The 25,651-nt window shown below is 45.0% G+C and overlaps 2 protein-coding genes across 4 annotated transcripts in view; one reads left to right on the top strand and one right to left on the bottom strand.

The window, feature by feature from the left end:
• The window catches only part of pik3r4 (phosphoinositide-3-kinase, regulatory subunit 4), a 30,612-nt gene extending 20,396 nt beyond the window's left edge, over positions 1 to 10,216 (top strand). The window contains 14 exon segments of the mRNA XM_051076348.1: positions 500 to 703; positions 3,287 to 3,488; positions 4,204 to 4,224; positions 5,555 to 5,646; positions 5,934 to 6,156; positions 6,240 to 6,405; positions 6,603 to 6,767; positions 6,849 to 7,041; positions 7,043 to 7,061; positions 7,140 to 7,271; positions 7,389 to 7,489; positions 7,891 to 7,979; positions 8,250 to 8,370; positions 8,825 to 10,216. Coding sequence (XP_050932305.1) covers positions 500 to 703; positions 3,287 to 3,488; positions 4,204 to 4,224; positions 5,555 to 5,646; positions 5,934 to 6,156; positions 6,240 to 6,405; positions 6,603 to 6,767; positions 6,849 to 7,041; positions 7,043 to 7,061; positions 7,140 to 7,271; positions 7,389 to 7,489; positions 7,891 to 7,979; positions 8,250 to 8,370; positions 8,825 to 8,995 — 1,899 coding nt within the window. The 3' untranslated portion in view covers positions 8,996 to 10,216.
• Positions 10,217 to 12,126: 1,910 nt separating this feature from the next.
• The window catches only part of col6a4a (collagen, type VI, alpha 4a), a 54,158-nt gene continuing 40,633 nt past the window's right edge, over positions 12,127 to 25,651 (bottom strand). For 2 of the 3 annotated variants that reach the window (XM_018674036.2, XM_018674035.2), the window contains exons 23-44: positions 25,146 to 25,211; positions 25,012 to 25,065; positions 24,782 to 24,817; positions 24,625 to 24,687; positions 24,481 to 24,543; positions 23,010 to 23,072; positions 22,417 to 22,479; positions 22,278 to 22,328; positions 22,141 to 22,176; positions 20,820 to 20,882; positions 20,674 to 20,736; positions 20,295 to 20,330; positions 20,162 to 20,198; positions 20,031 to 20,042; positions 19,009 to 19,502; positions 17,705 to 17,795; positions 16,506 to 17,156; positions 16,052 to 16,133; positions 15,617 to 15,792; positions 14,884 to 15,054; positions 13,999 to 14,046; positions 12,127 to 13,608 (exon numbers count right to left, since the gene is read on the bottom strand). In XM_018674036.2, the coding sequence (XP_018529552.1) occupies positions 13,544 to 13,608; positions 13,999 to 14,046; positions 14,884 to 15,054; positions 15,617 to 15,792; positions 16,052 to 16,133; positions 16,506 to 17,156; positions 17,705 to 17,795; positions 19,009 to 19,502; positions 20,031 to 20,042; positions 20,162 to 20,198; positions 20,295 to 20,330; positions 20,674 to 20,736; positions 20,820 to 20,882; positions 22,141 to 22,176; positions 22,278 to 22,328; positions 22,417 to 22,479; positions 23,010 to 23,072; positions 24,481 to 24,543; positions 24,625 to 24,687; positions 24,782 to 24,817; positions 25,012 to 25,065; positions 25,146 to 25,211 (2,484 nt within the window). In that variant the 3' untranslated portion in view covers positions 12,127 to 13,543. The remainder of the gene's footprint in view (positions 13,609 to 13,998; positions 14,047 to 14,883; positions 15,055 to 15,616; positions 15,793 to 16,051; positions 16,134 to 16,505; positions 17,157 to 17,704; positions 17,796 to 19,008; positions 19,503 to 20,030; positions 20,043 to 20,161; positions 20,199 to 20,294; positions 20,331 to 20,673; positions 20,737 to 20,819; positions 20,883 to 22,140; positions 22,177 to 22,277; positions 22,329 to 22,416; positions 22,480 to 23,009; positions 23,073 to 24,480; positions 24,544 to 24,624; positions 24,688 to 24,781; positions 24,818 to 25,011; positions 25,066 to 25,145; positions 25,212 to 25,651) is intronic. The other variant, XM_051076346.1, reaches the window with a different exon arrangement.

The following is a 25,651-nucleotide window of genomic DNA, read 5'->3' as shown; positions in this document are numbered from 1 at the left end:
CCTCCCCTCTCTCCTCTCTCTCTCCCTCTCTCTCTCTCCCTCTCCTCTCTCTCTCTCTCCCCTCCTCCCTCTCTCTCTCTCCCCTCCTCTCTCCCTCTCTCTCCCTCTCTCCCTCTCTCTCCCTCCTCTCTCCCCCTCCCTCTCTCTCTCTCCCCTCCCCCCTCCCTCTCTCTCTCTCCCCTCTCTCTCCCTCTCTCTCTCTCCTCTCTCTCCTCTCTCTCTCCTCTCTCTCTCTCCTCTCTCTCCCTCCTCCCTCTCTCCTCTCCTCTCCTCTCTCTCTCCCCTCTCTCCCCCTCCCTCCCCCCTCCCCTCTCTCCCCCTCCCTCCCCCTCTCTCTCCCCTCCTCCTCTCTCCCTCTCTCTCTCCCTCTCCCTCCCTCCTCCCTCTCCCTCTCTCCCTCCTCACCTCTCCTCCCTCTCTCCCCCCTCCCTCCCCCTCCCTCCCCCTCCCTCTCTCTCCCCCTCCCTCCCCCTCCCTCCCCCTCCCTCTCTCTCCTCAGATTGATAAGGAGTTGGTGCTGCTCAGCGTCCTGAAGGAGCCTGTGAGTCGCTCCATCTTTGACTACGCCCTGCGCTCCAAAGACATCGGCAGCCTGTTTCGACACCTGCTGCTGCGGCAGAAGAAGCGTGCCGGATCTATCCCAGAATGCCCCACTCCTGAGGACCCGGCCATCGCTCAGCTCCTCAAGAAGCTGCTGTCCCAGGTCAGAACAACACTGCTCAGTCACATGTTGTGTTCAGGGACCCCAGTGGAAGCAGGCGTCTGAGCGATGACATTCAACATGAGCTGTGGTGCATCATGGGCAGGTTTGGCTGCACCTGAACGTGGTCGTCGCTCCTCACCTGCCCTCCTCGCTGGGTTTGGCTTCCTGACACAGAGCAGATCTAACTGTTGAGTCCCACACTGAGATCAGAATCTGTTGACAGTAACAAAGTTAATGACTTGTGTAAAAGCAGATTTGATATGAAGGTAGACTTGAAGTGAAATGGTGGAAAACTGTGTTTGGAACATTTAGACTCTTCATGTGTTTTCACTTACGGTCCTGGAGCTGTTCCCAGATGCGTTCCTGTAATCAGAGTGAATGAGTTCTGGGTCTGTGGGGCTCCTGGCAGTCTGCTCAGTTAGTTCACACAGGTCGACATGGCAACATCGCGGCCGACCTGCTGACAGACGCAGATCTGTGTGTGATCAGAGTTCTGGGAAGAAAAGCCTGAGGAAAGACCATGAAGAGTCAGAGAACACACGACTAATTATCAGAAACTAAACAGTAAAAGAAGGTTTTTATTCTAAAGTCTCAGAGCAGAACGTGCAACACATTTCCTGTTTATCAGAGTTTCAAAGTAAGTGTTGGACCAGCACCGAGCTGGATGTGTGTCAGTTCCACGACCCCCCACTAAAGGTCAGTTCATACAGAGTGTATCAAACACAAACTACTTCAGATAAAACACAGAACCAGCTCTTTAATGACGCTCTGAATCTTTTAAAGAGATTTTTGGTCTTTACAGTAGAAATATGTAATGTCAGTGCTGCTGCAGACCAACACTTTGATCCAGAGGGGGCAGTGAAACACCGCTCTCTAACACACAACATGTTCATGAACACACACTGTGCTCTGAACTCTGTTTGTGTGGTGAGTTACCTGAGATGACTGCGTACGCCTGAGGAGAGGAGTGTGTGTTGTTGTTTGCCTCCATGCTGTTTGATTCGTCCTGTTAGTCATTAGTTCACAGTGCTGTAAACAACAGAGAACAACAACTGCTTTTATGTTTTGGTTTCACTTTTTTCAACCCTGAGGAATTTCTCTGTTTTCTAATCTCTGCAGATTCTGGGAGGAAATATGTGCATTTGTTTTGCTGTTGCACAAAGTCAACGACAAAATCCTTGATTTTAAAAAGTGTTGTGTAATTTTCAATGGTGCAAAAAGTATTCAGATCCTTCAGAGAGATAAAGTACTGCACAGACACACCAACAGATGGAGGCAGTGGTGTTCCAGCAGCTCCCAGTAAAATCCCTGTTTTTCTCTAATGGAGTCTGGTGGTGATATATAGTTTAATAAAAAGCTCTGTCTCTGACAGTGAAGCAGCAGAGGCTCAGTTTGGACGAGCTGAGAGCAGGACAGAAGAGATGCTGAGTCAGCTGAGGTGTGAAAAGGGAAATCCAGGGAGATGAGACAGTGGAGCTCAGGAGGTTTTTGTGAGGGAGCTGATCAGTCACATCAGGGAGGAAATGAAGGAGGAACCAGAGCTTTAAAAACTCTGGATCATCCAGACCACAACATGTTTGAAATACAGATGGATTCCATGCAGGCACTGACTCAGACTCCCGACTGTCTGAGGGACTTCTTCAGAATCAAACCACAGGAGCCAGAAAGTTCCTGTAATAAGATTCAGAAACTTCCACAAAACTCTTCCCTTTGGCCTGCAGACGTTCTCTCTGCTCAGGGACTCTGATGAAGAACATTTTACAGTAAGACACAGCTGATGCCGTGTTTCCTAAAACACATGCTGAGTCCAGATGAAACAGACGCTCGCTCTCACTCGGAGCAGAGCTTTGAGAGGAAGGGTCGTGTTTGAAAAAGCTCCATCTGGAAAGCAGCCGCGCTCTGAGGTTTTCATCCTTAATATTCTGAGGAAAACTGCTGCACAGACACACAAACATCCAGAGAGCAGGGTGTGTCAGAAAGCTTCACTCACACATGGAGCTCAGATCAGATGTGATGAGGGTGACCGCTCCCTCCTCGGCCTCCTGTCACTGTAAATGGCTTCTCTCGTTGGTCTCAGAACAGTCTGCTATCAGTGTTTGTACATCAGCAGCATCAGAGAAAAGCTCGTACAGCGAAGGAGAGCAGGAAACCAGGCTCTCAGTGGAATCCGACCTTTGAAGATAAAGTTTCTTCTCCATCGATCACTGCTCGCTGGTTTGAGTTAGAGCTTCACTGACACCAGATCAGTCTGATGTTACTGTGGTTAAACAATCAGCCGACAGTGAAGCCGAGGAGTTTCAGGGTTTAAATCACTGATGACCTGTCTCTGCCGTTCTGTAATAAACATCTAAACATCTACTTCTATTTGTTTCTTCAACGTGAACTCCTCAGTAGTGAGTGATGGGTGAGGGTCGACCCTGAAGACCTGAATCTGTTCAGAGAGCAGGAGACAAAGTGAAGAAGTTGACCGTGTTAGTTGAGCGTGTAGAACCTGATCCAGATAGACTCTGAGTCCTGAATGAAAACTGAATCCATCAGACCTCTGTGTTCACTGCTTCCTGTTTCCTGTCCCGTGGCGTTCAGGGGATGACCGAGGCGGAGGAGGACAAGCTGCTGGCACTCAAAGACTTCATGCTGAAATCCAACAAGGCCAAAGCCAACATGGGCGAGCAGAGCCACCTGGGAGAGGCGGCTCAGACCGGCGTCATCGACCTCGCCACGCTCGGCATCACCGGACGCCAGGTCGACCTGGTCAAACCCAAGGCCGAGGCCGAGGACAAGAGAGGTAAGGACAGCACATCCTCACATCCTAACACATTTCCTCACTCAGCTGTTTCTCAGCCGATCAACCAGAGACCAGGACGAGAGAGATGTCGTGGTTAAATTCATTTAAAGCAAAGTTTGATTTAGTCTGAGTGAATTCAGAGGAATCTTAAAGACGGCTGAAAGCTGGATAAAGCAGAGCTCTGTCTCTGGATATCTGACTGTGGACGGAGGGAATGTGCTGCGTGTTTTGGGTGAACAACTATTTAAAGATGATATAATGAAGATGTACTGAAATCAGTGAGGTTTAAAGCCACTGACTCTTTATCTCAGGACAAGCTTCATCATGAATGTTAAACAGAAACCAATGAGGAATGAAAAGTTGAATCAGGACGTGAGAGGTCTGCTCAGGTCCAGAACAAACATTCAGCTTTATATAACTGCAGTTCAGACGAGCTTCTAATCATTCACCATCTCATTCCAAACATTTCCTGAGTTTAAACTCCACATCTGTCAGGAGGATGTTGGTCAGTGATGGAGAGACGTGTTTGTATTTTCTCTTCTCGAGCTGAACAAAGCATTTCCACAGTCCTCTGGTCCTGGTTTTAAGGTGTCGTCTTTTTCCTCCATGTCTCCTTCCAGGCTCCGTACTCCTCTCACATGGTTCAGTCTGAATCTGCCTCATCTCTGTTTCATCTTACATTTCTACACAAATGTTGTTTCTGTTCATTTCACAGAGCCCATGGCTGCAGCTGCTGGTACTGTTTCCTGTCGTTTAGTTTGCACTGATGCTCACGGCTGCTGTGAAAGTAACAAACTGGTCAAGGTCCCATGAAATGAAAAACTCCCTCAGTCGTGTTTCCTCCTCCTGATCCTCCATCTCATCACGGGCCAAATCTCTTTTAATATTTAGAAAAACCCTCTAACTGTTTGGTCACATCTTGAACTCCCACACAGATCTCAGTCGGTGAAATCTCTCAGATGTTGGCTCGACACGAACCAAACATCTTTCCATCTTCAGAACAAATTCATGGGACCTTAACGTCCTAACATGTCAGCCTGGATTTCAAATCTAATCGTTAAAAAGGTGGAGTCTCAGACTGCACACAGTCAGTGTTGAACTAAAGAGTGGAGTGTGTGTTTGTTCTAACAGCTGCATCTCTGTGGTCAAGCTTATTGTTCCAGTAATTAGTGTGTTCATCGTTACAAACCACGATTTAACAGCAGTTACATTCTTTCTTTCTTCTGTCGTCCTCTGCTTCTCTTCATCCTCCGTCTCTAGATGTCTTTTTTTCTTTTCATTTCGCTGGAAGTTTAGGAAGTTTACCGCAGCATGCCGGCAGACTGACGCTTCATGTTGAAGCTCTTAGTGTCGCTGAGACGCTGCAGCGTTCATCACAGACACAGTAAGAAACAAACAACCAGTGATGCTCAAAGTAAGACAGAGAGTGGAGCTGATGATTCATCAGTGATTAATGGTTAAAGCCTCTGAGCAGGTGATTTAGGTTGTTAAAGGTCAAAGGTCAGTGTGACTGTCTGAGGTCCTGCTGAGACCAGCCACCAGGATCCTCTGACCCAGATCCTCTGACCCGGATCCTCTGACCCACAGAGAGAAAGCTCCGAAAAATCAACCTCTGCAAAAACAGCAGGAAAAATAAACATGACACAGCAGGACATTTTCAAACGTTAACTCAGTGTTAGACCTGTAAACACAGACAGAGAGAGCAGACAGGTAAACACAGTGCAGGCTGTATCTGTGTCCTCATGAGCAGACGGCTCAGTGTTCCACATGTTTTACTGCCGTCTGCAGAGCTGCAGAACTCTCCCTCTGTCCTCCCCAGTGAGGAATCTTCATCTGATCAAACTGTACTTTTGTACATTACAGTAAAAACATGAAAAATAACTTTAATCTAAAAGAATCTCGACTGAGAGTTTGAATGAGCACCGAGGAGCTGCCTCTGAGTCTCCTGGTGTCAGACGAACATTTGTTGCAGTGTGAATATGAATCCCATGTGCAGAGAGCGTTGGTGAATGACAGGAGGAGGATGGTGAGAGCAGTCTGAACATCCTGTGTTTTTCTCCCTGCAGCGAGGAAACACACGAAGCAGGACTCCACCATGAACGAGGAGTGGAAGAGCATGTTTGGATCTCAGGAGCCGCCGTCCGCTCAGCCCGCCACGGTAACACTGACCCCCCAGAGGAGAAGAGTTAACACAGAGCAGCTGGAGTTAGGTTCAGGTCTCCTGCTCACCTTGAACCATGGTCGCTTCAGTCTTGATCAATGTGCACATTCAGTGTTTCATCTCAGACACAGACTTTTATTCTGAAATCTTTCTCTGGATCAGTTTAACCATGAGAGATGTTGAGTCCAGGACTCATCAGTCCTCCTGATGCTGGATCCACTGAATATTTACTGGTTTGCTGTTGATGTCAGAGTCTGACTGAGTGAAGGACTGATGTGTTTCAGGCTGCTGACGGGCCGGCGAGTCAGATCAGGAAGAGCGCCGTGGCGCCGGCGGTGCCCGTGCTGCAGTCGGTGGCGAGCGGCCCCGCCTACCAGCGCCGCATCAACACCTGCAAGGCGGAGCTGCAGCAGCTGGTGCAGCAGAAGAGGGAGCAGTGCAGCGCCGAGCGCATGGCCAAGCAGATGATGGAGAGCGCCGAGTGGGAGAGTCGACCTCCTCCACCAGGTAACAGCAACACAGGAAAACAGTACAGGAACACGTCAGAGCGTGAGGGAGGGAAACGTCACGGAGCTGTGTCTGCGTTTCAGGGTGGCATCCTAAAGGTCTGCTGGTCGCTCATCTGCACGAACACAAAGCTGCTGTGAACCGGATCAGAGTCTCAGACGAACACTCCATCTTTGCCACGGCGTCCAACGACGGCACCGTCAAAGTCTGGGACAGTCAGAAGATGGAGGGAAAGACCACGACCACCAGGTGGAGTCTGAAAACTGTGAATAAGACCAGAGAACCAGAGCCTCTCTGAGCCCTGTGGTGCGTTCAGTGTCAGTGTGTTCTCACACCTCGAGGTTGCTGAGGACAGACCTCGTGTTCAGACTGTGGGAACAGCTCTGTGCTTTTCTTGGCTCTGTCACTCAGTGTTAACAGCTCTGTGGTGTTTTCTGTCCCTGCAGATCGGTGTTGACTTACTCTCGTATCGGCGGCCATGTGAAGACGTTGACCTTCTGTCAGGGGTCACATTATTTAGCCGTGGCCTCAGACAACGGCTCCATCCAGCTGCTGGCGGTCGAGGCGAGCAAACCACCCAAATCCCCCAAAGTCCAGCCTTTCCAGACCAGGTAACAGAACCACCTCCACAGGTTTCTTCTGACGTTTGATGCGTCTCCTGCGTCTCACTCTGTCCTCTGGGCTCGTCTCAGGACTCTGGACCTGCAGGAGGACGGCTGTGCGGTCGACATCCATCATTTTAACTCGGGCGCTCAGTCGGTGCTGGCGTACGCCACCGTCAACGGCTCGCTGGTCGGCTGGGACCTTCGCTCCAACTCCAACGCCTGGACGCTCCGCCACGACCTCCGCCTCGGACTCATCACCTCCTTCACCGTCGACATGCATCCAGTGCTGGCTCTGTTTAGGTCTGTGTGCGTCTCACACTCTGAAAATCCAGGTTCTGTTACTCAGTAAACCGAGTCAGTCTCTTGTTTCCTCCTCAGGTACGAGCAGCGGCACCATGGCCTGCTGGGATATGCGGTTCCAGCTGCCCATTTCAAACCACTCCCACCCTGCTCGAGCACGAATCAGACGGCTGCTCATGCATCCTCTCTACCAATCATCTGTCATCGCAGGTCAGAGGTCAACGTCTGCGTTATCGCTCTTCAAATATTTCACCTCAGAAAGCACAGTAAAAATGTAAACGTGTGTGTGTGTGTGTGTGTGTGTGTGGTGTGTGTGTGTGTGTGTAGCTGTCCAGGGGAATAACGAGGTGTCGATGTGGGACATGGAGACCGGAGATCGTAAATTCACTCTGTGGGCGAGTTCTGCTCCTCCGCTCTCTGAGATGCAGGTAAAAAAAAAAAGAGAAAACTGCTGGACCCTGTTGAAGTGACTGTAAATCCTCAGTGTAACAGCTAACAGGGCGACAGCGGCCATCTTGGTTGTAGCTAACTGTCAGATACAGATGAACGACAGAGAAGTTTCCTCATCACTTCAACCACTGAAATCCCACAGATACCAGTCACTTCACTTCAAATCTAAAACCTCAGAGTTCCATCAACATACAAGAAAACTGAGCAGAGCAGTGAAGGTTCAGGAGTTCGAGTCGTATCACACTCTGCTGGGTTTTCTATCGGTCTGATTTAAAAGCATCAAATAAAACTGATCAGACCTCAGAGTGACGCAGTGTGTGTGTGTGTGTGTGTGTGTGTGTGTGTGTGTGTGTGTGTGTTCTGTGTGTGTGTTGTGCAGCCGTCTCCTCACAGCGTCCATGGGATCTACTGCAGTCCTGCTGATGGGAACCCTCTGCTCCTGACGGCCGGCTCAGACATGAGAATCAGGTCTGAACCAGAAACAAAAACCTCCACAAGCTTTACACTGTCACATCATCTCTGCACAACCAACATCACAGCTGCTTCTTTTCATCATGACTCATTAACAGAGTGAGCCTGATGCAGGCTGACAGTCGAAGCTCCTCTGAGGACAAAACATCTGCTGCTCAGAGAAATTCAGGAGAAATTCTCCTCAGAACTGAAGTGTGAATCCACAGCAGACACGAACCTGAACATGAACACTGTGTATTTTAAATAAAGTTGTGTTGTGGTGTTCAGGTTCTGGGACCTGGCGTACCCAGAGAGGTCCTACATCGTGGCCGGAGGAGCTAACGACTCGCTGCACTGCCCGTCTGTTCTCTACAGCAGGAAGATTATCGAAGGAACTGAGGTGGTGCAGGTGAGAGCACACACCTGATGCGCCACACAGCGTCACTGCAGCACACACACACACACCCCTCCATCACAGCAGAGCTAGCTTAGCGAGGCTACTTAGCCTGTGAATGTCAGAGTTCATGCTACGCTAACAACAGAGCTAATGAGCTAATCAGACCAATCAGAGACTTACCTTCAGCTGCACACACACAGCACTACAGGTGGTTCTGGAGCAGGTAAGTGTCTGTCAGAAGGGGTCCTAGCTTAGGTGACCATGAGTCTGCCTGACTGCAGATGTGCAGTAATGGGAGCTGGATTTATACAGACGTTCATGAAGGTGATCCTTCAAAATAAAGCTACACATCAGAGATACAACATGGAGACGGCAAACACTGACTGGTTCTCTGTCTCAGTTAGTGATCTAAAGAATAAAGTCAGTGATTCTGCTCTTTGACCTCTGACCTCTGCTGTCTGTGCAGGAGATCCACAGTAAACAGAAGAGCGGCGTGGTGGAGGACTCGCCTCGCCGCGGCCCAGAATCCCTCCCTGTGGGACACCACGACATCATCACGGACATCGCCACCTTCCAGACCACGCAGGGCTTCATCGTCACCTCGTCCAGAGACGGCATCGTCAAAGTCTGGAAGTGAAGGCGACTGGAAAACACACACACACACACACACACACACACACAGAGGAAAGGTGTGTTTATGGACGAGTTGTTCTTCTTTGTCTCTTTATTTTTCTCTGTTTTCACTCATGAACATGGTACAGAATCATCCACTGTAAAACATCACATCCTGTGTGCAGCTGCTTATTTCGACGTTTTCTCTCTGACTGATGAAGCTCCGCTGCGCCTCCTACTGGCTGCTCCCGGTAACATTTTGAATCAGTTCTGACCTCACGTTACTATTCTGTGCACTTAATACACAACGCTGGCCTGAATATAAAACTAGATTATAATCTGAAGATTAGGTTTGAGAAAGTGGACGAGACCATTATTAGAGTTCATCAGATTTTCCCTCTGAACAGAGACAGTAACATGTTTTCTCCAGAGATGTTTTAGTTATTGTTCAAGAAAAAACAGAGAAAAATCATCAGCAGATGAATCAAATATGAAAATAATCCGATATAAATAAATGATAATAAAACGGAAATGAGTAGGTCATTTTTCATTTCCTGTTCATGTAGACATTTGTCCACTTCAGGCCTCATTCATTTAATTAATCACATCACTGGGAAATAAAAAAATGAATACAGTAATAACTAATAAATTATTCTGGGTCATGTTGTCCCAGGATTAAATGGCATCTTGTGTGAAAAGTTAAATTTAACCTGCAGAAACTCTGTGTATTCAGTTGCATTGTGGGAAATGTAGGATCTAGTGCTTTTGAAGTTTGACCTTCACTAGAGACTGAAAGTTAGGATGTCATTTTCTGACCTTTACTAATCCATGACTACAAATTCTAATTACATGTTAAAACATGTCGATTTCTATCAGACCAAAATGAATTAAAAATATATATGACCATCATGTATTTAACTAAGAACTAAGTCACCTTATATCCATCTGAGAATTTGATATTATTCATTACATAAAGACACAATGGATGTAATTACGATGCCCCCGAAAACTGTTTATTGGCAGGTGAGACAAAAAAACAATTACCTGTGGTAATCTCCCTCCCTCTCTGTCTCTCTCCGTCTACAACAGTAGGTTTTGTACATAAGTTATTTTAAATCTGAGAAATATAAAGTTTGATCAGAGACTTGATGACGTTTGTTATCGAACCACAGACGAACCATGTGACCTGCGTTTCCATGTTTGGCCATCTGTTCAATAAAATCTGCTGTTTGACCGGCAGCGAAAACTCAGACTTTTTATTTCAGTCAAACCAGACACAAAAACTCACAGATCTGATCATGAATAACTTGACAAATGACTCCAGGTTAGACAATACTTTGTTTTTGTTTTGATTGAAGTTAAATGTTAAATTATTGGTGCTGTGACCTCTGACCCCTGACCAGCTTCTGATTGGTAACAATACTTCAGTTTGGATCCTCCAGTGACTTTTCATTAAAGCTGGGATGAGCGTATTTCTGTTTGAGGTCAAACCAACATTTAAATCCAGTGTTTCCACAGACTGAGCCCAGCCTCTTCTTCACTGTACGAGCGAACGTCCACAGATCCTGTCAACACACTCAGTTTCTGTCTAAACTCTTCTTCTTTTGACAAACAAAAATCTCATCAGCAAGCATCTTTATCTGTGAAGAAAGTGTAATGCATCTGGTGACCAGAGGGGGCAGCACTTCCAATAGACTGGGACGGTGGATGTTAGAGCTCCAACAGCAAAAAAGAAAAGAGAGGAGGCCATGTTTGTAGCGGTGTTTCTGAGAGGCTGGGCACAGTTTGGGAAACACTGTCAGCTGGAAACACTGAGACAGAATTTATTTGTTTCACAGCAGGTGAAAATTAGAAGCTGTTTTTATTTACATCCGTCTGAAATCAGCTCCGCATTGTTAAATAAATCTGCCCTGAAAAGCCTGACGGATCTGAAGATTGAACGTCCTCTAAAAGAAAACATCTGGATCACTTCCCATCCTACTTAATAAGTCTTGTGTATCATTAATCTTAAACTGTGGCCTCAGCAGATTTTTCCTCTGTAAGTAAAAGTCACTGCCTTTCTCAGTCTGTTTGTAGTATAAACAGCAGCAGGGTTCATCCCGACTCCTCATAAATCCTCTTCAAACAAACAAGAACATCATCCAGCTGCAACTCCAAGGTGTTTTTTTTTTGAATTCTTTATTGTTGTTTTTTTTTACATGAAGCACCATGGGTCAGTTTGATAAACCACAGACAGTGATTTCCACGTCCAAACAGCGGGACAGACGCTGACGCAGGCTGAAACCTCGCCGTGTTTCAGACCTTTTAAGGCTCAAACTGGGACTCGAGCTGTTCTGCGGCCGCTCAGAGAGATGTTTATGTTTGTGGAATAACTCAGACACTGAACAGACACAAGAAACTACACATTACAACACAACCCACAAAACAGACACGACTCTGAACAATGACCCATCCCATTTCCAGAGACCGTCCCTGAACAGCAGCAGCTCCAGTTCAGTTTGAACCTTTTTGAGATTATTAAAGAAAAAATCCTGGTTCAGTTTCAAAGTTCTGTTCAGCAGTTGTGACGTTTAATTCACAAACTTCCTGCTCAGACGTGAGGACGTCAGATGGAGCATGAACCTAACACGGAGACTCTTTGGGAGTGTTTGTATTCTACAGCTGAAATGAGAGATGACAGGTTTTTAAAGACTGATTTTGGTTGAGAGCTGTTTTGTCATGAGTACTTTCACACTGAACATGAATATTAAAAAGCAACTTAAAGGCATCAACCAATCACAGACAGAAGCTGCTCTGGTTCAAAGGATCCTGGTACTTGGACCTCAAACTGACATCGACATCCTAGAATACTGGAACCGGCCGCATTGGAACTTCGGCTCCTGTAAATTCGCAGACGAGTGTTTTGTGTTTTTTATTCGCGTTGTGCTGTTTGTGTAAAGACCTTAAGGTTCATTATCTTTTCTCCTTTTGGATGTTTTTGCCTTTGTTTTCCAGTACACAGTAAAAACACAGGAGAATTAAGAAAGAACGATGCAACAGAGCAGAGGTAAGACTTCGCTAGGCTCGAAGTATCCTCAGGTCGTACAACACACTGTCCGACCACAACTCAGAACTCAGTGGCAGAAATAGTTAAAAGAATAATTAATGGGTCCCAGGTAACAGTTAATTATTTAATTACTTTGTCACACGTGACAGTAAAGTGAAAAATATCTAAAGACAGAAATAGTCTGTGGTGGTTAGTTGGCACCATAGTCCCAGGTCAAGTCCGAGTTCTCTGTGTTTTATGAGCCCTAAATGTTTTTCATCTTGGTCAGCAGCGATCAGATCGATTCTGTTGTTGTTAAGCTGCAAATATTTACACCATACTCTTCAAATCAGTCTATGATTTTATCAAGTAGAATCTAAAGTCCACGTTTCTAATAAGTCACCAACATGATGATGTGGGTTGTATTTAATGGTTCCTGAGTCACCTCCGTGTCCCATCATGTCATTTTCAGGCTGTTTCATCATCCTTAGATCTCAGCATTGAAGTTGTGAAAACATTGTCATAACCAACAGCAACCAAGACCAAAACTTTGAAAGGTAGGACTCTTATTTTCTTGTCAGATGTCTGAGAGCGGCGTCTTCTAATCTGCAGCTGAATTACAATAAATGTTTCTAAATGCAGGAGGTCATGAGATCTTAAACATCACACCCTGATCTTTGGAGAACAGTAAATCTGAAATAAAATCCTAAGATTACAAGATAATACAGTTTTGTGATTTCTTTTAAAATTGATCTGCAGAGTTTCAGTCCCTGACATCTTTAGGTTCAGTCGTTTGAATCTTTCAGCAGCTGAACAGAAAAACAACTGAATGTGTCAAATCAACCCTTTATGATCAGTTATGGAAAATAATGTGTCGTGGATATGAAGCTCATTTACATAAACTGTGATTTGATTCCTTCAAGCGTTTCACTCTGAGTCTCAGCCAACATCGGCCCCCGCCTGCTTCATTAAACATAGCACCTGATCTGAAGAAGAACGTAAAGAGACCTGAAGGAGGTGTTGAACAACTGTGGAGTCTGACAAGCGTCGGCCATGTTTGGCCAACATCCAACAGTTTGCGAGTTTTCTATTGCAGAAAGTTGAAGGTTTGGTGAAAGTTTTAAAGGATATTCAGAAACAGTGCTCTGGTGGAAACAAAACATGCATGTTTAAGAGAAAAACCAAAGGAAACTCTTCATCGTGGACTGAATATAAAAAAGCCTCTAAACACCTGCTGAGCTGTGGGACAGTTTCAACTTTCCCTGAAGGCGTATTTATCAGAAACTAGTTAACAGCTGAACTGACCCACGACACACTCAGTGAGTAAAGGCTTTTAAAGAATTCATGAACCCTCCTCTGTGTTTTTCCTTGAAAATGCATGTTTCCTAAAGTTTTCCTGATACATGTTTGGTGTTTTCTGTCCAACCATTATCTTCTCATCGACCCCTTGTCAGACAGAGGTTCTCGCACTCCTGTTGCGTCTTGAAGCGGTTGCCGTTGCCGCCACAGCCACCGTACCAGAACCGAGAACATTCGTTCTGTTCTGTGTCAAAGAACCACATCATGGTGTAGTTCTGGCAGCCACCCGGGTCCTGGTGGAAGGTAACAGGAGTCTGGATGGAGACAGGAGAGGGATTATGGTGGTGTAGGAGTGCGTCAGACCAGTGAATCCTCTGAATTTAAGACACCACACTCGTTGAGCATTTTGTAAATGTACCATCAGTTTTTAGATTAGATTGGAGCTGGAAAATGCTCACATTGACAGTCTTTGTATTCAAACCAGTGACTGCAAACAAAGATGGCCGACACGTCTCCACTTTTATGACCTATACAGCAGCCAGCCACTAGGGGGCGAGCCAGATGTTTTGGCTTCACTTTTTTGGGAGCTGTCATGTTGTCCATCTTTACTTACAGTAACTGATTGAGACCATGAGATTTTTGTTTGTTTGTTGAAGACCAGGTGAACATGACGACTGAAATGATCAGAGCCGTTCAGTCTTTACCTTTGGTAGCAAAGCTCTGCAGGTCCGGCCTCGGCAGGATGTCCGGCTCTATCACAGAAAACACACAGTCAGCCACCAGCTGCAGGTATTTAACCATCAACATCATCACCACCACAGTCTGCAGTGTTACTGTTTCTTCTGTTAACTTCAGATGGAGAGGCTGCTGTCTGTGCTTCCTCAGCTTCGGTGAAGCTGGTGTTATAAAAACACTTTACAGCACCACTGAGTTTTACAACTTAAACAACAATTATCGTAAAATTTAATGGATCACGTCTCAGTGGTCTGAACATCAGCAGGAGCTTCACCATGGAAAGCCCATGTTGAATATATTAAAAAGAATCGGTTTAAAATCTAATATGACAGATCAGCCATCCACATGTTAAAAATAATAAAATATTAAAGGCTAACCTCCAAGGTTTTCATATTTTAATATTTTCCCATGTTTTTGGGTGTAAATGACTGATGTCTGAAACATTATGATAGGATTCCTACAGAGCTTTTTATTAAAGAGGAAGATCCTTTTAGTTTAACCAGAAACATCTCTCTATCTCTCTGACCAGACTCCACTGACAAAAACAAGGATTTAACCAGGAGCTGCTGGAATACACTGCCTCCATCTGTTATCATAATGCTAGTCAGACACTTACAAAGTGATCTTGTTTTTTTATTAATCAACCTTCCACCATGTGAAGAGTCACTGATATTGTGATGAAGAAAGACAAAGAGCTGAAAATACAAAATATTAAAACTAAGACGAGACACTGTTAATGGCAAACAACCTGAGCTAGAATAACAGAGTCAGTCAGTGTGTGAAGGATTGAGGTTAGTGAGTCCACAGAGACAGTGACGGCTCAGTTTGTGGTCTGGTGTGCAGTCAGGACTTACTCTTGTTGCCACATGTCCGGAAACATTCATGTTCCGTGTCAAAGCGGTTGGCGTTACCGGCGCAACCACCATACCAGAAGGGAGAGCATGCACCGATGTGTTTGTCATAGTACCATTTTTGGACATAGCCCATACACTGGATACCTCTATCGGCACCCAGCTGACACCGGGCTGAAAGCAGAACACACACACTTAACTACAAACACTGACAGGAACAGTCCTGCAGGACAGCAGCTCTGCAACACATCTCACTTTAACTTCACTCTTTTCAATGGAATGATCCTGAAAACTGCAGCTGAACACCTGGAGGCCGGGAGTTCATCTTAATATTTAATCTTAAATGAACCCAGTGTTCACTTTGGAGTCTGAGAGGTGGAAATGTTGAGAGCTGCTGCTCCTGGAGAACACATGCAGCATCACATCACATAAGACAAACTGTAGGTTTAGTTCAGTCATCATAGTGTGTAGTAGACACAGAGTTAATGACAATAAAATGAAATACACGTGAAAAATGACATTTCAAACAAACAGTTTAAGTAAGGCAGAAATATGAAGCATGCACTCAGCTAACACTAAAAACTGCAGGTTTGAACTTTTTTCCTGAGCTGTGCTCGACTTGATCCTCACAACTTCAGAAGCCTGTTTGAGGGTCAAGACTTGGTTTCAGGGTTCAGGTTAGAATAAAGGACATATTGTTTGTGTGTGTGTGTGTGTGTGTGTGTGTCTGAACTACCGTTGAGATTAACTCCTGAGACAAATTTCTGTCCGTCTCCTCGGGTCAGAGTCTCGATGATGTCCAGCTGGCCGGTCTGGGTCTTTCCTCTCGTGTGCTCCTGGAACTTCTCCTCCACCTCGTCGGTAACGATCCTCCCCCCCACCTGCAGCACCGTCTCTTCCTGACCGGACACACTGCAGCCACAGTTTGATGATTCATAAAAAGCTCTCTCCTCTTTTATAACTGCTGCTGTTAATACGACATGTTTCTTTTGTTTCTTCTTCTACAACTGCAAATAATAGTTATTCTACTGACCGTTCTGTCCATACAGTGTCAGAAAAGTTTCCCAGTGAACAATGTGACGTTGAACTGAATTTTTTTGTTGTTGTTTACTGTCAAAGAAAACTAAGACAAACAGTAAATAATCATATTTCAGCAGCCAAAACCAGTTACCTGTGTATGAGTACTTTCTCTTGTCCAGTCAGCTGATCACAGATCTGTTTTAATGATGGAGGAGGATACGGGTTCATTCCCTCTGAAATAAACACAAGACAAATATATTTATGTGGTGTTGGAAGAAGTAATCACAACAGTAAAAGTACTGAAGTAGTATTTTGACTAAAATTGTTCTATTTTAAAAATTTGAAATCAGAAAACTGGATAGAACTGGATTATTATTACTGATGTATTAATGTTTTAGCAGAGCAAAGGAACAAATGACAGCAGCTGTCAAACAAATGTAGTGAAGTAAAAAGTAAAAGACTTCCCTCTGAAATGTAAATATAAACTACAAAGTACAGTTCTTTAGTAAATGTACTTAGTTACTTTCCACCACTGTTCGTTGTGGCTTCAAAATGTTACTGGTTGAACTGGTTTGTGTCTGATCTGACTCAGAGTCTGGTCTTACTGTTGAGGGCAGAGAGGAAGACTTTGAAGAAGCGCTGGGCGTAGCCCTGCTCGTCAGGATTCAGTCTGTCCATGTGGATCAGGTGCTGCTGTACGGGCAGACTAGCCAGCTCCTCCACCTGCTCCCGGTTGTAGCGATCACCGACTGTCACCACAAACAGCGCCACCCCCTCACACTTGGCCTTCTGGGAGATGTACTGCAGCTTGGTCCGGTCTGAGTAAGCCGTCTGGGTGCCCACCACAGCCAGCATCACCCTCCTCCTGCGGGGCTGACTGGCCTTCAGGAGCACCTCCCTTAGGGTGAAGTCCAGCGTCTGTCCCAGTGCCGAGGCACCGCCCTGCTGCTGCATGTTCTGGATCAGGTGTGTCCTCATCGCGTTGTGGTTCTGGTAGGTCTGCAGGTCAAACTCCACCTTGGGAGCCCTGGTGCCGCTCTGCTGGACTACAGCCACCCGGGCCTGGCTGCCAGCCCTGCGGGGCTGCTGGCTCACAACCAGCTGCTCCACCACAGAGCCCAGCAGCTGCTGGGCACCAGCGTACTCATCGGCCTGCATCTCCCTGGAGCTGTCCAACACCATGACCAGGTCTGCATCCACTTCCTGAGGCAGCACCGGTTGCTGGATGGTGCATTCCTCTGAACGCTTGCACGGGTCTGAAGAAACAGAAATTATCGTCAGAAACCTGCTAAATATTTGGTTTGCTGCAACGATTAGTAGATGAATCTATCAATAGAAGAATCATCAGCATCTACTTTGATGATCTAATGATCATTTTAGTCATTTTTCATATAGAAGTATGAATCAGTCAATCATCTGTCTGGCAGCTATTTTGATATTTTAAGTCATTGTTTTAAGCAACAATACCAAAACTTAATAAACCAATCAATAAACTAATCATTTCAGATGCACTTGTATTTTTACTGTTGAGTAGTTTAATCTATGAGAAAAGCATCATCTGCAAAGTAACTAATAATTTTGAGGTGGAACACCAAAGAAATACTCAACTTCAAGTTCCTCACTTTTGTGCTTGGCTAAATGTACAAAAAAACTCTGAATCCTCTGAAACCAGTGGCTTTTATTTGACTAGATAACTCCTTAATAACACATTGACTAACTCCAAACATGTAAAAGTGAAAAAAGACAGAAATATTACTGCCTGATTTATATGAATATTAACCTCAACATGAGCCTCTGTGCTTACCATAACAGATTGCACAGTTCTTGACCTTCCTCAGGTCGGCAGCCATGTCCCTCCCTAGCTCTATGAAGAAGGATTTCCCTGTGTCATCGATCTGAGGAGAAACAGTAGATTGTTACAGTAGATAGTAGTCATTAATCACTGATCTGAGAGCAGTGTTGATTAGAAAAAAAATAAAATAAAACCCTACAAGTACATCTCATTAATCTCCAGGACTTAACATCTTTCTTCTCCTAAAGTGATGATGATGTGTTTCATAGCTTTGATATCATGTTTCAGGCACGCCTGCATTTCTTAATGTTGAAGACAAATGTCTGGCAGTGCTCAGAGAGTGTAATCTGAACTGAAAACAGAAACCAAGTCCAAAAGGAGTTGGAATCAAGTCTTGTGTGTGAGAGCCAAACAGGAAAACCTTGTTGGCAGAAAGACGAGCAACTCAGATGTTCAGCGCCATGGCAAACACTGAGGTTATTTGCAGTGTCGAAGCATTAACGATAATCCGCTTACTGCCCATTTGTCAGAGTTGTGACAAGGTCTAAGGAGCTGTGTTTGGTTTTAATGTAATCACACAGTTACAGCAGAAACATCAGGATCCAGATCTTCTCAGCAGCCAAATGACTTTTGGTGTGAGAAGTTGGGTTCAAGGCGGTAGTAAGTTTGTTAGTTCAACCTCACTGAATTAAGAAATGGGAGGTATGACTTCTTTGGCTGAAGGTTTTGCTCTAATGCCTCCATTTGCTGAGCTGGATTTGAGGTATAACGTGAGGGAAATGTCAACACAGTGCTGATATGATAGAGTATTGTACTGCTGACGGGGGTTGTGCTGTTTTGTCTCCCTTTCAGTTGACTACATTTATGATCGGACCGGGTCTTTTGAGGCTCAAATCAAGGCTCTTTGTGCAGGTTTCTACGGGTCCCTCTGGATCCAAGCATACCTGGCTGCAGCCTGCAGAACAGGACAGGGTTCAACATCAAATGTTTAATCCACCCATCATGGTTTCATGATTGGTTTAACTGCTGAATTTGGATGGGGTTAAACTTTGTTGTGACTAGAATGGTTGGAGTTATTGGGTGAGATTAAACATTTGCCTTGGATTGAGATGGCTCAGATTTGGGAATCAAGAGTAATTATTTCATTAACCATGAGAACCTGAGTGCAGCCGACACCAAATCTGAGCTGAGACACCTTCTACACTATCTTAACATTTTATTTATGCCTTGCTTAGAATGATTGATTGCTCTGGGTGGACACTTTGAAGGACTCAGCTGGTTCAGATGAGATTCTCCTGAGGGCAAATCAAACCTACCTCCATGACTCGACGAATACCAGGAGCGTTCCTCAGAGAGATGACGGCTGGGCTGATGTCAAAGCCCTGGTACTCCATCATGGCGGTAAGGATGTCGTTAACGTCCTGCGTAGGCCCACCAGAAAGGAAGACTGCCACCTTCCTCATCAACATTCCTGATCGGACACGTTTGAAGACGTGTTGACCCACAAAGCGCATGGCGGCCCCCAGGTGTCGTTTGTTGGATGTCCTCTCCAGAGCGATGTTCTTCACGGCTTCGATCAGTTGTTTCTTGCGGCGGTAGTCCTGGAAGCGGATCAGGTACTTGACATTGGCATTGTATCCCACCACAGCGACCCGGGCGCCCGTTGGACAGTTGCTCTCAGTGATGGTGATATCCTCCAGCAGAGTGAGGAGAGCGACACGCTGCCTCTCGAAGGCAGCTGGGGTCACGTCGTCGGACATGTCCAGACCAAACACCAGCTCGGTGGGGTAGGCCGGGCACTCCAACCGATCTGAAAACCAACAAAGAGAAGATACTGGACCTTGGGCTCTTTGTCATGTTCCTCAAGACATTTCTGAGCAGTTTTTGTGGTGTGATGGGAGCACTGTCCTGCTGGGGGCTAGCCCCTGCCACTGGGGAGTGCTCAGAATCAAAGTAACATCCAGATGAATGAAGGACCCAAGATTTCCCAGGAGAACATTGGATTGTATGATCCACATTGGGGCAGATCAGGGTATGTTTTCTATTTTAAACCAGACCAAGAGTCAAAATGCTCACAGTGACTAACATGCCATGAAAACAGATTTCATCCCAATCCATCCAACAGTTGCTGAGACAGACAGACAGAAATATCCATTCATATTATTGATTATACTACAAACAGTGGGAGAGAATGAAGTAACCGTCAACCTTCGTCCAACATCAACAAGTGCAGATGCCAGATAAACTGAAGAGGTTTGTAATGAGCTCGTTCCCTGGTGATGATCGCACTCAGCTGTACTCACCATGTTGTCCTGATAGTTAAAGTGGAGATACGTACCAATGGCACAGGCTGTGTGGAGGAGAAAAAGATGTCATTTAGAGCAAAGGAGTCAATCAAAGGATTTATTAGGACTGATGATTGGCTTAATGTGTCAAAACTGTGGATAAATTAGAGAAGTAGTCACTTACCACAGTTGTCTCTGATGTAGGTGATCAGCTGACACTCCTGAGGAAACAAAAAAGACATCATGTAAAAATGCTCATTATAGGTTTTGATGTCTGTCAACGCTGATGAGTGATTTCAGTTTTAAGGTGGACTTACGGTCATGTTTCTGGTTCCAGGAGGACCTCTGGGACCCTGAGAGGAGGGAAACACGAACCATTACTGACCTTTTCGCTTCATTTCTCTTCTGCGAGATAAATATTTGACTGAATCTAAAGTAGTTGCAAATTATTTTTCTGTCAAGTGACGTATCCGTCCCGGCTCATCGTTAGCTCAGCCCTTGTTTAAGGTGGCATGTGGGTTAAGGTGGTTTAATGTGACAGATCACAGCTACCTAGCACTCACACACACCAGAGGTAACAAACATAATCACCTCAACTAGCATCATTTTTACTTATACTCAGGTTTCTGATGCACTTTAATGGTTAAACTGACAACTGAACTTTGACCCTGCAGTTTAAGGCTGTCCCCCACTCACTCTGTGTCCTGGATATCCCTGTTCTCCTGGCAGTCCTGATTCTCCAGGTAGGCCTGAGTTCCCCTGCATCAATCAGAAAAAGAGTTGATGATGAATCAAAAACCAAATTGAATAAAAAATCAAACGTCACAGGTTTTGTCTCTCACCCCTCGACCCAAGTTCCCTTTACGTCCTGGATATCCTTTGGTTCCCTGGATGCCGTCCTCACCCTGAAGGAAAAAGAAAACACAAACTCACAGTCTTCATTCATCACAACAGTTTGGCTTCAACACGCTGCCTGTCTCATGTTTAAGCTCTGTATTTTCTTTGGATATCAGAAAATCTAAACAGAGAAAACAGTCTGTTTGAACTGTAAGTGCTCAGTTTTTCCCTGATGATCCTGAGTGAATAAAAGAATAAATAAAAATGTTTCTCCAAAAGAATCTGGACAAACCCAAGTATGCATAACATAAATTCATGATGTTATTAATGAAACCTCCTGTATCCTGTAAACACCTAAATCATGTATCTACACAAGAATTCAGCTTTATATGACGCTCCTCTTTAAAAGAGTACCAAACTGTGAAGTTGAAAAAATTTCTGCAGTGGTTCAACTCAACTCTTTTGGGACATTTCTGCTTACATTCAACTTTTTTCTAGTATTTATAATTTTTTTAATATTCAGCTTTTTCTGCAGTTTTGCTATTCAAATGAATGTTTCAGCTGTCTTTAACTTTCAGCTTCCACGTTTTGCTTCTGCATTTGCCTGTTTTTTTTGTGCAACTTTAAGCAGTGTTTCAGCAGTTACTTTTGGTTTCAACTTCTATCTTTTTCTTCAGCATTTCATCTGTGTTTTCAGCCACATTCAGGGTTGTTTCAGCAGTTACCATTCAGCTTTCAGCATTCACACTGCATTTTCTGCAGGAAATACATTTTCTAGTCTGTATTTTTCCTCCTGAGAACAAACCTCATGTGCAGAGTCAAACTGACAGTGACAGGGAGGAAAGTGTTTGGAACCGGTGTAGTATTTTGAACAGTTACTGTGTGGTATTTTAACTTCAGTAAAGGATCTGAATACTTCCTCTCCTTCTGAGTACTTTATTCTTACTGCCACAGAGAGTGTAATGATTTAAACTGCAGCCTCCATAGGAACATTAGAGCAGGTCACATGATGAACCACTCTGCTGTAAAACACTCTCACTCATGTAAGACTAATTTTTTACAATCAACAGGTAAACATGGAGGCAGAGTTCTGGCTGTTTGCAGTGTTGGCAGTCGGAGAGGTGAAGTGTCTGACTGTGAGCTACACGCCTGAGCTGAAAATATAAAGTCATCTCCAACTTTCCAGCAGCCAGTCAGAGTTTCAAGCTCTGGCTCTGTGTGATGTTTGGACTCTAAACCACTGATTCATTTGGCCCCTGATCATGTGCTTTGTTTAATGTGTGAGTGACACCTGATATAATCTGATCTGCTGTCAGTGAAACTCACTATTAGACCAGGATAACCAGGGAAACCAGGATCTCCCTGTAAAGACACAGAAAGGAACATTTTTTACTCATATAAAACAAAATGAGAGGAAAAGATGAATTTCATTCTTCAAAAATGTCAAATATTTCCTCCTCTACCTTGGCACCTTTACGTCCTGCAGGTCCGAAACCATCTCTACCATCCTCACCCTGAAACAGAGCTCAGAGTCAGTCGGAGGGTTTTACATCAGATACTCAGTTTATATGAGACAGTAAACACAGACACAGCAGACGTTACCGGCATTCCTCTGGGTCCCAGTGATCCTGGAACACCTTTATCACCTGGATCTCCTGGTTGACCCTAAAACATCAACACTTGGTTCATCACATAAAGGGTTATAAGAACAGATTATAATAACATCAGGACTGCAACAAACGATTATTTTCAGTCGATTAAAGTAACACTCTGTAACTTCACTGAGCAGCAGCGCCCCCTGCAGCCTCCAGTGGTAATTACTTCTGTTGTTGCTCTGAGTCTGAGTGGTTCAGTGGGTTTCATATACAGAAAACAAAGCCTATTACCCATAATCCCCAGCTTCTGGAGCAGGAAGTGCTGTGGCTGTAACAAACACACTGAACTCTTGATATCTGCGTCAGTTTCCCTGGATATCAGAGATGAACGCTGGTTTTTAATGAGTCTTTTTAACTGACCTACAGTTCAGCTTCACTCTGAACTCTCTGGGTCTGATTCCAGCTGTTTAACCTGCAGGTTACACTGATCCATCACAATGAATCTGAAACTGAGATTCTAAGGTTAAATAGATCATGTTGATTTAATCTGCTGATTATGTGACAGATTAATCTAAAAAAATGGAAATCAATGTCACACACCTTCTGTCCGTTAGGTCCACGGCGTCCGACTGATCCCGGGTCTCCAGCTGATCCTGGCTGACCCTGCAACAGAGTTCAGAGCAGGAGGAGAAAAGCTGAAATCTGAGTGTCCTTGAATGCATCATCCAAATCACTGGTCGTTACAACATCAGCACCTGATGACTGAAGGAGTTGTTTTCAGTTTTAGTTTAGTTTAGTTTCGGTCTCTTTCTAAATGTAACAAAGACAGACATGAATATTTTCTGCAGTGTAGTGGAAACAGTGTAATAAATAAACAGTGTAATAAAATAAACAGTGTAATAAAATAAACAGTGTAATAAATCTGAACGCTCTGTTGATCTGGTCCTGACTAAACCTGCTGCACTGAAACACTTAGCCGAGAGAACAAAACTCTTAACTGAGATCTGTCTGTTGGATTAAAGACTTTAACAATCATTATTATTACTGTTAGCAGTAGAAGCAGTCATTAGTAGTAACAGTAGTAGCAGTAGGTGTAATGAGCTGTGCAGCCTGTAGGGGACGCTGTAGCTACAGCAGCAGTTCAGTCTTGGGAGCAGCTCAGCTCGGACTTCAACTTATTTCTGACTGATGAATTGAACGACCTGTGAAGGAGGGAGGACAGGTCAGACCACATCAGGTGGGGGTTCCTGACTGGAGCCAGAACCCAGATCAGTCCCAGACGTCAGGCGGCGGCGGCGGCGACATCAGCTGTCAGAGTCTCCAGATTTGTGACGCTCGGTGATTAAGGTGTCAAACATGACAACCACGAAATTACCAATCACTTCCCACAATCGTTAATCAGACACTGAGGGAGTGATGATGCATCTGTGCTGCGTTTACGACCTCAGAGTCACTGCTCCTCTCACAGGAAGAAACTCCATCACAACTTCAACATGTGGATCAAAATGAAATGTTTCTCAACACAGTTAATGAGATTATCTGTAGGTTGATAAATAAATGACTCACTCCCTGACAGAGGAGGATTTACACAGCTTTAACAATCAGTGCTGTTAATGTTAATGTTAATGTTACTGCAGTAGAAGCAGACGTAGTAGAAGCATCAGTTGAAGTAGTAGTAGTATGAATTATTTAGGACGATGTATTAGTGGCATTTGTAGTATTAGTATTTAAACTTCAGGGAAAGAAAACTTGCAGAAATAATGTCAAATACAGTCGTAAGTCTAAGAAGAGGAAGAGGAGGAGGAGGAGGAGGAGGAGGAGGTGGAGGAGGAGGAGGAGGGAGGAGGAGGAGGAGGGAGGAGGAGGAGGAGGAGGAAGGAGGAGGAGGAGGAGGAGGAGGAGGAGGAGGAGGAAGAGGAGGAAGAGGAGGAGGAAGAGGAGCAGGAGGAGGAGGCGGATCCTTCACACTGACTGAGTCTGTAAATCCTCTTCACTGTGATTTAGTAAAGTCTTATTTGTCTTGTTGGTTTCACAGAGATGATCTGACAAACTGAATCCTTCATATACTGACCTGAGGTCCAGGAAGCCCGGGGATTCCTCTTGGTCCAGGTTGACCTCTGACCCCTCTGGGACCCTGCAGAAACAGCATGGACCAGTTTTAGACACCGATCCTCTGGAGTCCTGAGTCAGACTAAACTCTGCTGTGATGACTCACCTGTGGACCAGAAGCACCGGGGTTGCCTGATAGTCCTAGAACTCCTGGTCCTCCGGGTTCACCCTGTTCGCACACACACACACACACACTGAGTTTAAACAGGGCTCTCAGGTGTTTAGGCTCATATAAACCAGCACTGTTTGATTTCCTCTCGTACCTTCGGACCGACCGAGCCTCTCCGTCCATCTGGACCCTGAGAGACAGACAAACAGCAGCGTTACTCATTATCAAAGAATCACAGACAGTTAATGAGTCATTAACTGTAAATCCCCCACTCCTGATGCAGTCGATTTTATGTCGGAGAATAAAACCTGAAAATGTCTTGATATGTGAATAAAGTTGAAATTCAGCCTGCAGCTCATTGCAAACTAAGCTAGAAAATCTCACCGGGTTTCCGACGACTCCATTCTCACCTGGCCGTCCGTCCTCTCCAGGTGAGCCCTGTGGATTAAACACAGATACAGGATGAACTGGCTGATAACACAACCTTAGACTCTGTGGTGCTCTGTGGTGTTTCTCACCGGTAAACCTGGGTTGCCGGGCTCTCCCTTGGCTCCTGGTGTGGTGTTGTCAACACCTGGTTCACCCTGTCACCCAAACACACAGACACAGTCACTCTTCAAATACAAACTCAGAGGAGTGGAGTCTTTAACCAAAGCAACGAGCCTTACTGGGAAACACACACACACACACACACACACGGATTCTACGTCTGTGTTTGGATCAGATGGAGGTGAAGTGAAGCTGCTGTTTATTCTTTTGTGTGGTTTTATTTTCGGTGGAAATGTTGGAACTGTGTGAACATGAAGAGATTAATTTTCTCTGATCATTAAATCAAATGAATAATCTGCAGCTTTCAGCTCTGCAGTTTGTTTCTTTAAGGGATTTATACTGTGACAGTCGTCCTTCCTCTTCCTCTGAGCTGATCATAAATCTGTCAAATCAAACTCTGCTGGAGGTTTTAACAGGATGATCAGACTCTCGATGTGACTGTGCTCAGTCTGTCTCTGTTCAGGCTCCAAATGGT

Source organism: Lates calcarifer, linkage group LG15, assembly GCF_001640805.2.
Source record: "Lates calcarifer isolate ASB-BC8 linkage group LG15, TLL_Latcal_v3, whole genome shotgun sequence".
NCBI classification, from domain to species: Eukaryota; Metazoa; Chordata; class Actinopteri; family Centropomidae; genus Lates; species Lates calcarifer.
This window is presented reverse-complemented; position numbering and strand designations above follow the sequence as displayed.